This window comes from Rhinoderma darwinii, chromosome 2 (genome assembly GCF_050947455.1).
Source record: "Rhinoderma darwinii isolate aRhiDar2 chromosome 2, aRhiDar2.hap1, whole genome shotgun sequence".
Lineage (NCBI taxonomy): Eukaryota > Metazoa > Chordata > Amphibia > Anura > Rhinodermatidae > Rhinoderma > Rhinoderma darwinii.
In genome coordinates, this window is record NC_134688.1 from 57,869,891 (window position 1) to 57,885,121 (window position 15,231).

A 15,231-nucleotide genomic window follows, 5' to 3' on the forward strand; every position below is an offset into this window, starting at 1 on the left:
ATTTTGAGGCTGCTTTTGACCTGCCTGCCCTTTCTTTGCCGTGTTTTTTCGGCCACGGCCATAAAACATGGCGAAAAACGCCTTCTCTGCCCCCTATTGATTTCAATGGCAGGTCAGAGACAGAAACCAGGGAAGAAACAGCATGTCACTTCTCTTTCCCACGAGCGGTTTTTCGGATTTCAGACGTTTTATGGCACAGTTTCCAAGTCAAAAACTGTGCCGAAAGACTGAACTAGCCTCAAAGCTCTGAATTTTCTGTTACAGATTTCCAAATAGACCTACGTTGAAAAATATACTGCTGACTCCTTGCAGCCACCACTAGAGGGAGCTTAATAGTTTTCGGCATACGGTTTATACATTAAATTCAACAACACTGTATGCAGTGAGATCCCTCTAGTGGCAGCTGCAGGGAGCGAGCATTTTATTTGTTTTTCTAAATTATGTTTAATCAGGGGAATTGTAGCTCTGTGCCACAAAAAACAAAGCTCTGACCCATATAAAGTATATCAAGTGAAATCGATGGGTGCAGAATTTTTGGAAATGGTGTTAAAAAAATGGAGATTCACCTTAATGTTGCATTTCAAAATCTTCATATTTTTCCTGTTGCCTTGAAATGGTGGTCACTTAAAACGTACACAACCCACAAAATACAGGAGGATTCACAAAAGGAGGATTCGACAGATTATGCAAAGATATGGAATACGAACTATAATAAGTGATTGCAGTTACTGCAGGGGAGTCCAGGCCAATTATCGGGCAAACGAGCATTGATTTGATCGTTCCCGATCATTGCCCTGGGTAAACAGTGCAACGATCAGGCGATGAACGAGCAACCGCAGCATGATAGAAATGTATAGGGACGTATGATCGTAGTAACGAGTGCTAGTCCCCATAAGTAGCTCCTTGTGAGCGGTCTCGTTGATCGGCGCTCGTTTACACGGCCCACATCAGACCGTACAAGAGGACCCTCAGACTTTCATCACTGAAGCCAAAAGTAAACTGCCCTTCCCAGTATTAAAATCCAATGGCAAGTATAACAGAGCCCATTCTAGTAACAGCGGACGTGATAAAGGCTGATCACTTCGGTACTTAATCCATTGAGAGATGCCGTTTCTATGTTGAATTAAGTCATTAACTAGTGTCATCTACAACATAGCAGTTATCAACAGAGAATTATCTTTCCACCATTTATTACACATCTTTACCCCTGAAAGAAATTCCAAACCCATTGCATGTATGACTGTTGCAGATATGTGTGTGTGTGTGTGTGTGTGTGTGTGTGTGTGTGTGTGTGTGTATATGTCACATACAGTATATACACACACACATACAGATCTACACATACACAGAAAAACTTGTGTGATGATCGTCACCCTTTAGAAGTCTTATATACTTTCATAATGCACAATATCTAACAAATGTATGACCATCTGATCCGGTTAGAGGACACATCATCTCTACTGACAAGACTGTTAGTACATTTGGCATTCACCATCAAACAAAGCTGAAGCACCTTGTCCTAGAACTCTGCATTGTGTGGTTTCTTTGTTATTCCTCCTTGAAACGTATGAAGAAATTGACAACTGGGCGTTACCATTCCCCTAGTCAATAGGGTGTGGCCTTATACTTTGACATGGTTAGAAGTAATTGGACAGTATCATAGTGTGTGGCGGCACACCCCACTGACATGGAGGATGGGAATACCCAGTGGTCAAATAACTTCCCAGGAGGTATAACAGGGGAATGACAACACAGTTCTTAAAAAAAAAAAAAAAGAAGAAGATTGAATGGGATTGCAAGCGTTTACTAAAAGACATGTCGGGAGAGCTGACAGGTCCTCTTTAATGCCGGTTTGAAGGAATTTTCCTGTGTGTATATGTATATACGGTACACTATTTTTTTTTTTTAATCATTGAGACCCTTTACGTTCCTCTGGCATCCTTTGACCAATAAATGAAACAACAAAATTACATAAAATTTTGTGACTATATTTTTAGATATAATGTAAGAATTTGAATCGAACTGTAGTAGATAACGTCAAAGTTTGCGCGAAAATAAATCAATATGTCTGGCACCCCCCCCCCCCCCTTTTGGGGTCTCAGACACCCACTACTGATCCTAAGCTTATCATTAGACATACACTATAGGCTTCTCCAGGCATTCAACAACTTGCCTCTGGCTAATCACTCCTGTCCTTTTAAAGAAAGGCAATTGTGGTCGCTGGGCGCAAATATATATAAATATATATATTTTTTTATTTTTCGCTTACTTTTTTTCGCTTTTGCACGTGGTGGAGAATGGACAGCGTGGAAAGGTACAAGCTTCGGTTTGTGATTTCAGGAACACTTAAGTATTGTATAGTTAACTAAAATATAATGATGACAAACAATCAATGACTGGAAGTCCAATCCACCAATGGGGAAGAGCATCTCTGTTCTCACTTAGCAGTAGTAGTGATGGAATTGTATGGAGAGCGTGATTCCTGAGAGCAAATAAATCAATTCTCGTGATACGAGTTTCTTTGTTTTCGTGATCCGTGTTCTTTGCTTCGGCGTGTGCAAACTGCGCTAATGCCCCCCTGAGCTCCCAGTACTCAATGTATTTTCTTCTCGTCTGTAGTTTGAGATACATATATATGTAACCTATACACATATCTAGCCATATGTGTGTGCATATATATATATACATATAGACACACACATATCTAGTTATCAGTGCTCTCTCCTTGTTCCAACTGTACAAAGAAGAAGAAATGAGGCAGAATGTACGACTGTCAGTTCTCATCTAGTCACGAGACTGGTAGAAGAGAATATACCCAGACTCAGAGTTCTTAGAGATGTCTGATGTTAACCCGTAGAATTCTTCTATAGCTTGTGCATCAATTTTCTGAAGAAACAGATAATACAGGAATTAAACAGACCATTAAATAGCTAATTTTTAACTGATGGAATATAAACTAAAAAAAGAACAAACCTGTTTTTATATGCACGTGAAAAGAAATTAAAAAAAAATAGAAATATATATATATATATACATACACACTATATTATAATATGATATAAAACAAAAATATAAAACTACATGGGATACAAGAAGCAAGTTATTAAACATTTTGGGTTATCAAATAAAAGAAAAATAAAGAAAAATAAATAAATTAAATAAGTGCTAGATTATCTCAAGACAAACGCATACACTAGAATGTGTGAGATGGACCGCAGACACGGACAAGAACAGGACAAGTTGTATAAAGTGCAAAACAAACACATGGATCCGCAAATAAAAAAACGGATGTGTGCATGGCCCCATAGAAATAATGTTTCCGCATGCTATCCACAAAAAAACAAAGGACAGAAGACTGGAGAAAACAATGGTCGTGTGCGTGTTATCCTTTAGGGACCGGACTATTTAGAGTCTTCAGGACCAAGCAATTTTCTTTTAGTTTCTTCATCATCCTAATTCAAGAGCCATAACTTTTTTTTATTTTTCCATCGATGTAGCTGTATGAGGGCTTATCCTATGCGGGACGAGCTTCATTTTTCAACGGCACCATTTTAGGGTACATATAATTTATCGATTAGCATTTATTAACTCTTGGGGAATGGTGCAAAAACAACCTGAGCCATTTTGTTTTGGGGGGGGGGGGGGGGGGAACCAAAGAAAATAAAACAAACCTAAAATCCACCATCGATGACTTATTTTTTGACCAGCTGTAAAACAATGAACAAATGAGTCTGCTCAGTTATACTGCCATGCTACTGCGGAGGCTGTGCTCCTTCCCTGACCAGGAGGGCAGAAGGCTATTTCTATTGGCTGCTCTGCAGTGAACAGAGGATCACTATGTGGAGACCTAGATACACTTTCAATACCAGGTGGCGCCATACTATGTAAGTAAACGTCTTATCTTTAACAGCATGTAAATGGCAAATACTGTTAATTATGATCTATAAAATGAAAATGATAATTAATGGTTGGACAACCAATTTAAAGAGGATCCGACAGGTGTCTTATGTTCTCCTATCTGAGGGCAGCATAAAATAGCGTATGAGACGCTGGGATCAGTGATATATAATTTTCTATGATTTGATTCAGTTCTTCCTTGTAAAAAGCGGTCATGCTGTCAGGGCTCAAAGCCTGTGAGCTCTACAATCCCCACCTACACAGTGATTGACAGCTTCCCCACTATGAAAGTACATGCCTAGGTACGCAATGATAGCTGAGCAGGAGATCACTGCAAAACTAGGAAAATTATTCAGGATTCTGAGAAAGCGGGGTGACAGACCCTATGGTAGATATTGGTCATACTGGTTTCCTAAGACCCCATACAAAGCACAGGCATGTCTGTCCTGTAATCAATAAGAGGAGTAGAGAGAGACTCTCATACTGCCCATGGGGTCCCCACAATATAACAAGTATCTGTGGGTGTAATAGTTGTTTTTTTCTTAGATAAAAATGTCTATCAGTGTGTTTGGTGTAACTTCCTATATATTTATTAAAACTTATTTTGAATAAGTACACGGAGCAGCTATATCTAGCATATCTGAGGCCGGCATCCGACAGGTCAGCGGGACGGACGGGCTCAGTGTCAGCGGGTCCTGTGTGTCTCGGACTCCCAGGATCCACCTGTTATCTATTACATCTAAGTTATGAATGGTCAGAAACATGCAGGTCCTGCTGACATTGAACCAGTCAGAACAGCTGACCTGACGGATACAGGATTCAGCGCTAGATACAGCTCCTCTGTATACATTATACAAAGCAGCTGTATCTCAAAAAGTAAAAATAATTTTTAATAAAAAGTATTTAGAAAGTTGCACCAAACACACTGATAGACATTTTTATATATAAAAAAAAAACACGATTCCAAAAGGTGTACAAAGACATTAAGTCTAGTGCACTGATCACAAATACGTAAGATTTGGGGTTTAGCATTTCTAGATTTCCCAGGGTAATTATTGAGGTGTATCTATTGAAGCACCTCTGAACAAGGAGGGTCCCCACTGCTGAGGACCTTTCCAGGACCACCTATTCTCACGGTCATAATGTAAATGGTAATTTGAAAATTTCCAAAAAGCATCACGTGGTGTCCATTGAAGTCAATGGGCACTTGTTGATTTCAATGGACGCTGGCATCACGCAGAACAGAGACGCGTGCTCAGTGCCGTTCTAACTTTGGCGAATAAAAAGGGAAATCCAATGGAAAGCCCCCGCTTCTATTAGCTCAGGACTTACTGATATGGGGGGGGGGGGGGGGGGGGTCACAGAAAATTCCATTATACATAAGTGAGAATAGGTTCCTGTAAATGTTGTGTATTCTCACACAAATTAATCAGGACAGGGAAATGTCACAAATTTATTCCGATTTTTCCTGAAACTCTCCTCTCCGTATTTGATGATCGGAAAGTAATATGAAGAATCAAGTTGAACAATGCTTACCTCTACAATGTCATCATCAAACAACAGCCAAAAGTCATGACTCTTCACTATTGCAATATAATGTCCTCTGTTTGGACCACTGTGAAAACGAAGAGACAATTAATGGAACAAAAGAAACAAAAAAAAAAAAACATTGCTACATTACTAAAGCATATATTACTAAACCAGCACGCCGTAGCGTCTTATGTCATAGTTACCTTAGAAGCAAAATGAAAAAAATAAAATAAAAAAATATATATAATTTGTTGCAGACAGAAAAAAATCTTCCGGAATTTTGAGGCAGATTTTGAACTGCCTGTACTTATTTTTGCGCTTTTTTTCTCCCGCGGCCATTGAAGCAAATGCAATAACTGGGGGAACATAAACGCAGCGGAAAATACTCAGAAATAAGCAGCGCAAGCTTTTTGCTGCCTCCTATTGATTTCAATGGAAGGTCAGAGGTGGAAACCGCGGCAAGAAAGGACATGCCGGTTCGGTTTCGCGTGAGCGGCCAATAGCCACCCGGGGGAAAAAAAAAGCCTCTGTCTCCCATTGAAATCAATGGGGGGGGATTCAGCTGTTTTTTTTGGTGCCGATTCAGACGCGGTTTCTGCGTCAAAATCAGCACCAAACTACTCAAGTGTGAACTGAACCTTATGTCAATTACTTATAAAAAGACAAAACGTGGACATCTAAAATGCAGATTACATTACTATGTACTGATGAAAGTGGATTACATTTAAAAAAAAAAAAAAAAAAGGGGGTCCAAAGATCAAAATTGACACCGCATCATGGTGCTGAATTCTGCCACTCAGGATAGATGGGCATGATGTTTGTTTGCCCCACAATGTCCTTTAAATTACCCTAGAGCCAATTCCTCACCCCCTTGCTTGCTAATAGTGTGGAGAGGAGAGTCCAGTACAGGTGTAGAGGGGATGGGACCAACCGCTGTATGTACAACCAACTATGGCATGTGCTATGGTATATGTACACCTTTGTCTGAGGAGGCTGAAGTTACAATCTTTGGAAGTAACATTAGGACGAATGTGTGTCACTTAAAGGGGTATTCCTATCCCGGCCATTTATTGCATATACACAGGATATGCTATAAATGTCCGATACTGTGTATATGCAATAAATGTCCGATAGATGCCTGTCCCACCTATGGGTTCTGCACCCATCTCTAGAACTGGGCCCCCTAACACCCGTCCTACCTTCTACCGCTGGGATCCAGCCACTGACCTCACGAAGTGGCGCGGTATCCGGAAACAGTTGAGAGCATTTTGCCATTTCTTCACTTCCGAAGATCATAGCAAAACGTTCTGGAAAACCCATTCAGCTCGCAATTCAGTGCCTGAAGGTAGGACAGGGGTCAGGGGGCCCAAACGTGGGACACGCATCTATTGGACTTAAATGGCATATCTTGCGGATATGCCACAAAGATCCAAGATGGGAAAACCCCTTTTAAGTTATGAAAGACTCTTCAAACCATGTAAAGCCTGCTGGAGAATCAGTGTGAGTTTGGGGACGTACAAGAGATATTTGTTTTTGATTGAAGACATTAGGACATCTTGATATTCAGAACGTCAACCTACCTTCCACAGTGAACAACCACAGCAACAAGGTCATACATTCTGTCTGGGTTGGTGGCATCTCCCGATGTGTTAAAAAGTCGGAGCTCTAAAGGAAAGACTACGCGGTACGAGAGCTTTGTGTATCGATGCAGCTGGTCCATGTATTTGAACCTCTTTAGGTGAAGAGCTAAAATCATAGGCAGCTTTTTTACTTTCATCCTGAAATTGGCAAATAGAACATATTTAGTTCAATAAGATACTGGTGACCTGAATGCGAACAGTTTACGGGTGAGATGCTGGTCAGAATGTCCTCTTTAGGCCTCCTTGTCTTGTGTTTTGAAACGGCATGAAAAAAAACGCCAGTAAATGCGCTAACGTTTATTTTAAATGTGAACATGTCTTTATAGCGTTTTTCTTATTTCGTATCATTTTGTACGAGCACTATGTATGTAGACTTTAATAGTTCACTATAAAATGATGAAATAACATCTCAGTTTTTGACCTAAAAAAACACTATTACAAAAAAGTGCAACAAAACGCTGGGTATGAATCCGACCTTAAAGAGGCTCTGTCACCAGATTTTGCAGCCCCTATCTGCTATTGCAGCAGATCGGCGCTGCAATGTAGATTACAGTAACGTTTTTATTTTTAAAAAACGAGCATTTTTGGCCAAGTTATGACCATTTTCGTATTTATGCAAATGAGGCTTGCAAAAGTACAACTGGGCGTGTTGAAAAGTAAAAGTACAACTGGGCGTGTATTATGTGCGTACATCGGGGCGTGTTTACTACTTTTACTAGCTGGGCGTTGTGTATAGAAGTGTCATCCACTTCTCCGCCCAGCTTCTGGCAGTGCAGACACACAGCGTGTTCTCAAGAGATCACGCTGTGTCGTCACTCACAGGTCCTGCATCGTGTCAGACGAGCGAGGACACATCGACACCAGAGGCTACAGATGATTCTGCAGCAGCATCGACGTTTGCAGGTAAATCGATGTAGCTACTTACCTGCAAATGCTGATGCTGCTGCAGAATCATCTGTAGCCTCTGGTGCCGATGTGGCCGACACGATGCAGGACCTGTGAGTGACGTCACAGATCTGCACTGCCAGAAGCTGGGCGTTCTAAAGAGAAGTGGATGATACTTCTATACACAACGCCCAGCTAGTAAAAGTAGTAAACACGCCCCGATGTACGCACATAATAGACGCCCAGTTGTACTTTTACTTTTCAACACGCCCAGTTGTACTTTTGCAAGCCTCATTTGCATAAATACGAAAATGGTCATAACTTGGCCAAAAATGCTCGTTTTTTAAAAATAAAAACGTTACTGTAATCTACATTGCAGCGCCGATCTGCTGCAATAGCAGATAGGGGTTGCAAAATCTGGTGACAGAGCCTCTTTAAGGAGGTACTCTTAATTAGCAGGAGACATTAGGCCAAATGCACACGATGTGTATTACGTGCAGATTTGCTACGCGTATTTTCATGTGGCAAATCCGCAGGATAAAACAGTACCAGCAAAGTAAATGAGATTTCAAGAAATCTCATGTAGACTTTTTTTCTGCATGTAAATTCACCTGCGGCACGTATTTTAAAATCGGCAGCATGGCAATTTATCTTGTGTGTTTCCGCTTGCAAATTGTATCGGACTAGTTTTAAAGAAAAACGCACCAAAATACGCAGCATAAAACCGCACCGATTTCCGCATCAAAATGTAAATACCACACCTAAAAACAAATAAAAAATGCACCATTATGTGCGGTTTTAGCTGCGGGATTACGTGTGCACACCTGCGGTTTTGATGCCGATTTTCTGCACCAAATTCCGCAATGTGTGCATGTAGCCGGGTTTCCACTTGTTTGCCCTCTGAGGCCTCACGCACACGAACATATATTTTTTTCCTCCCGTAAATACTGGCATAAATACAGGTCCTTTGTCACACGTATTCCACCAGTATTTAGGGACCAGTTTTCTCTGCACTCTTCGGCAGCCCCTTCTCTCTATTAGTGCTGGAAAGAGAGAAGGGGCAGACCTTTCGGGCAGAGTTTCCGCAGCGATTGAAAGTAAAAGAAGTTCATACGTACCGTCGTCTTGGTGACGCGTCCCTCTCTTGACATCCAGTCCGACCTCCCTGGATGACGCGGCAGTCCATGTGACCACTGCAGCCTGTGATTGGCCTGTGATTGGCTGCAGCGGTCACATGGGATGAAACGTCATCCCGGGAGGCCGGACTGGAGGAAGAAGCAGGTTAGTTAAAGAGGCTCTGTCACCAGATTCTGATCGGCGCGGCAATGTAGAAAACAGTAACGTTTTTGTTTTTTTAAAAACTTTCATTTTTGGCCAAGTTATGAGCTATTTTATATATATGCAAATGAGCGTTGAAATGGACAACTGGGCGTGTATTTTCATTATGTCCAACTGGGCGTGGATTGTGTTTTTAACTGGGCGTGTTTACGTGTATGACGCTGACCAATCAGTGACCAGTCAGCGTCATACACTCCTCTCCATTCATTTACACAGCAGCGATGTGCAGCCACATAAACAGAGATTAACGTTAATCAAGTGTCCTGATAATGAATACACATGAAATCCAGCCTGGACGTCATGTGTATTCAGAATCCTGACACTTCTGACTCTTTTCTTTGAGATTTCCAGCAAGGGAAACGAAATCTCGTTTACCTCCGTAATCTCGCGAGATTACGTGTGGTTTGCTGGAATCTCACAGAAAAGAGTCAGAAGTGTCAGGATTCTGAATACACATGACGTTCAGGCCGGATGATCATGTGTATTCATTATCAGGACACTTGATTAACGTTAATGTCTGTGTATGTGGCTGCAGATCGCTGCTGTGTAAATCAATGGAGATGAGTGTATGATGCTGACTGGTCACTGATTGGTCAGCGTCATACACGTAAACACGCACACTTAAAAACACAATACACGCCCAGTTGGACATAACGAAAAAACACGCCCAGTTGTCCATTTCAAAGCTCATTTGCATATATATATAAAATAGCTCATAACTTGGCCAAAAATGAAAGTTTAAAAAAAAACAAAAACGTTACTGTTCTCTACATTGCCGCGCCGATCACATGCAATAGGAGATAGGGATTTGATAATCTGGTGACAGAGCCTCTAACTTTTAATACGATTAACTCCAGCGGTAGTCACTGTCCCGGGTGCTGAAAGAGTTACTGACGATTAGTTAACTCTTTCAGAACCCTGGACAGTGGCTATCCCCTGACGTCGCCTAGCAACGCTCCCGTAATTATGGGAGCCCAATAGAATTCTATGGGCCTGCCTGTGCCGTTATTACGGCCCGAAATAGGGCATGTTCCATAATTTTCAACAGCACGGGCACCATCCCGTAAGCAAATGGGAAGGTACCCATGGCCAATAGAAGTCTATGGGCTCGGAATTACGGGCGTTTTTACGTTCGTGTGCATGAGGCCTTAGACTACATGAGAAGGTGAGCTCTTATCAGTTCACTTGGTTGTGGTGCTGTCTGGTGATCTTTGTTGCTGTTGTGCTTAGCCTGTGAGGTGACGTGGCCCAGAGTGAAGGTGATTTGGCATGGCAACATGGGTGCTGTTGGGCCCCTACGCTGCTCCCCCTACAGGTGCTGTGTTGCAGCTGCAATGGTTGCCATGCGATACCATACCCAAGAGTAGAGACCCGCATGAAGAACCTCATGTAAATACGTTTTGTTTAGCAGCAACAGATTCATGTATACAAAGTTGATGTGCAATTCATGTCTTTTTCTTCAGTTTGGTGTATTCTCATATTAGCAGGGGATGGCGTATCGCTAGGATTGGTCATAATTTCATGATCAGTGGGGGTCTAAACTCTGGGACGCAGTCAATCCCGAGAACAACCAGACAGAAGCCCCTTCAGCTGTTTCTCTACACAGTGCGGGTCCTGTCCTTCGGCTGTGTAGAGAAAACTCTGTTCAAAAGATGGTGAGGGGTCCAGAAATTCAGAACCCCCACTGATAACGAAGTGATGTCATATCCTATCGATAGATCATCACTTCTTTTGGTGAGAAAACCTTTTAAGTAAAAGTCTATAAGAAAAGAGTAAATGGTCTACTGCCTCCTTGTGCTTTTCCTTTCCCTAGTGAAGAATTCAGACTTGAACTGAAGGCCTCCATAATCTGAGACGGACTGGTTGCTAGGGACACGTTACTTGACAACCTAATATAAATGATAGCAGCTGTTAGACTCGTTGCCAGGGTTCCACTATCTCATGTGAAAAAGAAGAACGCATCAAATTCAACTAGAAAACAAAATTATCCTTGATAAAATGCTAACATGAGTTAACACAGAATACATCTATATAGATATGTATACAAAGCACGGACAGGATCCTATTCGGAGGACTGTTACTGTGACTCTGAATTGGTAAAATGACTGCATGTTCATGAAGGGCTGGGTGATTATGGCCTAAATCAAAATCACGATTAATTGAATATGTAACCTCAATATACGAATGATTATTTAGGCCACACCCCCTATTTGCATACTACGCCAATAAATTAAATATTTATCCCCTGAGCCTGCTGTAAGCTACTGTATATAATGTACCCCCTGACTGCCCACACACAGTATAATGCCCCCATAACTGCCCTCCCCACAGTATAATGTCCCTGTAATAAAAGATGCAGAAACAGGGGAGAAAAAAAAAACAAAAAAAAACTAACAAACCGAAATGCACAAGAGGACATCTGTTAATTGTGCTCGAATTCGGTTTGAGTTATTTTTTTTTTAAATTAAAAGCCCAGCCCTATGTTCATGTATAGATATAAAAATAAATATAAAAACAGAAAAATGCAGCGACAAGCACCTGACAAATACTCAAAAATCAGTTCCACAATATAACACTTCAGACTTGGGATAACATTTCATTTTGTCTTTGTATTCAGTCAAGAAATCTCTATTACGGAATAAATTACCTTTTATGTGCTTCCTGTTTACTGCGACATTCTTCACAGTAATATTTGTATTCACTACAAAGAGTTTCTGTGTTGCTAAAACCCCTAATTGGAAGAATAAATAAAAATTAAAAGGAATAAATCCCTCCGAAAACATAACACGGTTTCATTGTTGTTTTTTTTTTTTTTAAATGGTCACAGCTTGTATTATAGCCCAGAGCTGTATTCATAATTCTGCCAGCTGCCACAGGAAAAAAAAAACAAAAGCTTGTCAACAGAAATATATCTAACTGCTTCGCTATGTTGGTACATTGCCTTGTGTAAAATCACTTCTCAGAACAATATCTGTGCAGACATTGAGCCAGCAAGAAGAGTGGGAGAATTCAGCTCTGCAAACTGCAGCTCTAGGCTGCAACACAAGATGAGTACAGGATAGTAACGGAATGTTTTTATTTACACTGAAATAAAAAAGACATACATACACACATATAGATACACGTACATATATAGATACACACACACACACACACACACACACACACACACACACACACACACATATATTATACACATACATACACATTTTATTTTATTTTTTTCTACATTTTATCAGCAGTGTGTACCCACAAACGAACCCAAAAAAATGTTCTGAACTCAAAATAAACGTATACACTAATGCATTGTTTGCATCGTTATGTTTATTACGATGTTAATGTTTTTTTTTTTTACTTTTTCCACACATAATAGACTTCGGGCCTGTTCACATCTGCATTGGAGGCACCTTTCGATGCTTCCATCACAGATCCGGCGGAAAATCCTGAATAGCGGTAAAAAGGTTGTGCTATCGTTTCCGGCAAAACCACGGGGTGACACCCCGATGGCAACCCAACAGCCATGCCACAGCCGGTGTCTGTCGTACAACGGAACCGGCGCTTCCAGTACTTTCACTGTTCTGCTCCTCTGATGGAGCAGTCACCCGAAACACTAACACAGATGTGAAAAGGCCCTTAGGAGGTCAGGGATATCCTGGACTACTCGTAGAGCACGTAAGAACTTATAGAGGTGCTACGTCAACGAGATATCTGGGTCCCCAGTGGAGGGAAATAAAGATATCTCCCTTACTATATTATAAGCAGCAATAGGTTGTCCTGATCAATATAGTTCAGTGATCTTGGCCATGTCCACGTGATGGACACAAGAGGGCCAGTAGGCTTCAGTCCTACTCCAGTAATAATGCAGTCTGAACAACCCTTTATGACCTTACCTTAGACAGTGTGTGATTGATGTATTTTGTTCAACATCTACAGAAAGATCTAAAAAATCTTCATCTTTACTGCTTATCTGCAGACCAAAAACAAGAATTAGTCAAACAATAACCAAATAATGGACACAGCTGCTCAGTAGCCAGACAAAAAGCAGTCAGTCACCGAAATAGACCGTATAACTTAGGAGATGTGCAAGATAATAAAGCAAGTGGGTGCCTTAGTTGCGGGCACACGGTCCTGCTCGCCCAATCAGTCGACCAAGATGCACAAATGGCAAAGCTGGCACCCGGAATAGGCTTGTTTTTATTAGGGCATCTGTAAAGTGCCATAAGGTAAAAGGGGGTTTGTGACAGATGCTCCTTAGAGGATTTGTCTGTTCAGACAACTCTGGTTCACAATGCAAGTCGCCAAGAGTCAAGCTGATCACCGGGGTCACATAACAGAGAGAGCCCCTGTTGAAGAGGTCATCATTAGTAAAGGAGAATGCAAATGTGTGACTGGACACCTACGGTCATTCAGAGCTTATGGGGAGGGTCCTAACCCCGAAACTAGAAGAAAAAAAAAAAAAAAAAAAAAAGGTGGACAACCGGATATTCGCCACCTTCTCCCAGCCTAGTGGAATTATAAGGCTGTGTTCACACTGAGTTTTTTGCAGGAGGAAAATTCCTCCTGCAAAAACTGCTCCAGACGGTTTTTGCACAGTGGTTTGACAAAAACTCGTCAAACCACTCGTCCAGGCGTTTTTTTCCTCTGACTGATGGAGGCGGAAACCGCCTAAACATGGGTCATAACGCTTCTTTTTACCGCGACGCGTTTTTTTTACTCGCGGTAAAAAAACTCGTCCAACTCCCATTGAAATCAATGGGAGCCATTTTCAGGCGGTTTTTCAGGAGTTTTGCGGCGCGGTTTCCGCGTCAAAAAACTCTGTGTGAACAGGGCCTAAGCCTCATGTACAAAAACCAGTGCAGGAATAATTGCAACAATTCCCAATAGCAACCAATCAGATTACCAAACTGCACAGGAAATATAAGAACTACAATCTGATAGGTTGCCACGGAAATTGTTCAACTTTACATCTTGTACGCGAGGTTGACTGTGTAAGAAAAGCGTGCCATAAGCAATAAATAGTTTTCAATGAGGGAAAAAAACACAACTGATACTTCGTAGAGAAGTGAAAACAATTTGCCTATGTCCAGCTAGGTTGAGAATAGAACAACGTCAGGTACATCTTCAAAGAGTTTGTCTGGGATTATAAAAAATATTTGTTTTCCAGAAAGGTCAGCTTCACTTGAATAGGGCCATGTTGAAATATCAGACACAGCCATAGGTCAGGAGTGGCGCTGTGTTTTTTTTAAAAAGAACTCTTTTCTAATCGCAGACAAATTTTTAGGCTGGGTTCACACAGTGTGTTTTTAGCTTGCGTTTTCTTTGTTTTAGTTGACTAACTCCCATTGCGAGACATGGAAGATTATCTACAAAAAGCATTTAAAAAAAAATTGCAGCGTGTGAACCCAGCCATATATCAACTCTTCATGAGAGTTGCACCTTAAAAAGAGGCATCTACATGATGTGGATTAGGAAGACCGGCTAACAGACCTCACGCTACACCTCCTGTCATTCAACCAGGTGGCTGCATCATGTATGGTCTTGGACAGCTATATGATCTTTGCCTTGCTCAGCCACTGCTCCATTCAATTCTATGGAGCTGCAGAAAATAACGGAGCGGCAGCCCTATAGAAAGGAACATAGCCGTGGTCCAGCATGCACACTACCGCTCCATTTCTATGGGGCTCCAAGGAACGGCACGGTAAGCACCTTTTTTGTGATTGAGGGGGTACCAGCGGTCACACCCCCCACCGATCAGATATTTATCACCTATCCGGTGGATAGGTGATAAATAATGGATTATGGGAAAACCCCTTTAACTCCTGGAGCACCATGATTGGTGCACATTACATATAATATAAAATATACAATGGGAAAGTAAAGTAACTTGTCTAATGACGTTGAACCAATATACCCAATTTTATATTCGGAAAAACCAATGTGT

At 41.4% G+C, this 15,231-nt stretch overlaps 1 protein-coding gene across 1 annotated transcript in view; it reads right to left on the bottom strand.

Annotated features, from left to right (window-relative positions):
- Window positions 1-1,972: 1,972 nt before the first annotated feature.
- Window positions 1,973-15,231, bottom strand: part of USP12 (ubiquitin specific peptidase 12) — a 66,865-nt gene continuing 53,606 nt past the window's right edge. Inside the window, exons 5-9 of the mRNA XM_075851667.1 lie at window positions 13,181-13,257; window positions 11,938-12,021; window positions 7,008-7,205; window positions 5,434-5,512; window positions 1,973-2,886 (exon numbers count right to left, since the gene is read on the bottom strand). Of these exons, the coding sequence (XP_075707782.1) occupies window positions 2,785-2,886; window positions 5,434-5,512; window positions 7,008-7,205; window positions 11,938-12,021; window positions 13,181-13,257 (540 nt within the window). The 3' untranslated portion in view covers window positions 1,973-2,784. The remainder of the gene's footprint in view (window positions 2,887-5,433; window positions 5,513-7,007; window positions 7,206-11,937; window positions 12,022-13,180; window positions 13,258-15,231) is intronic.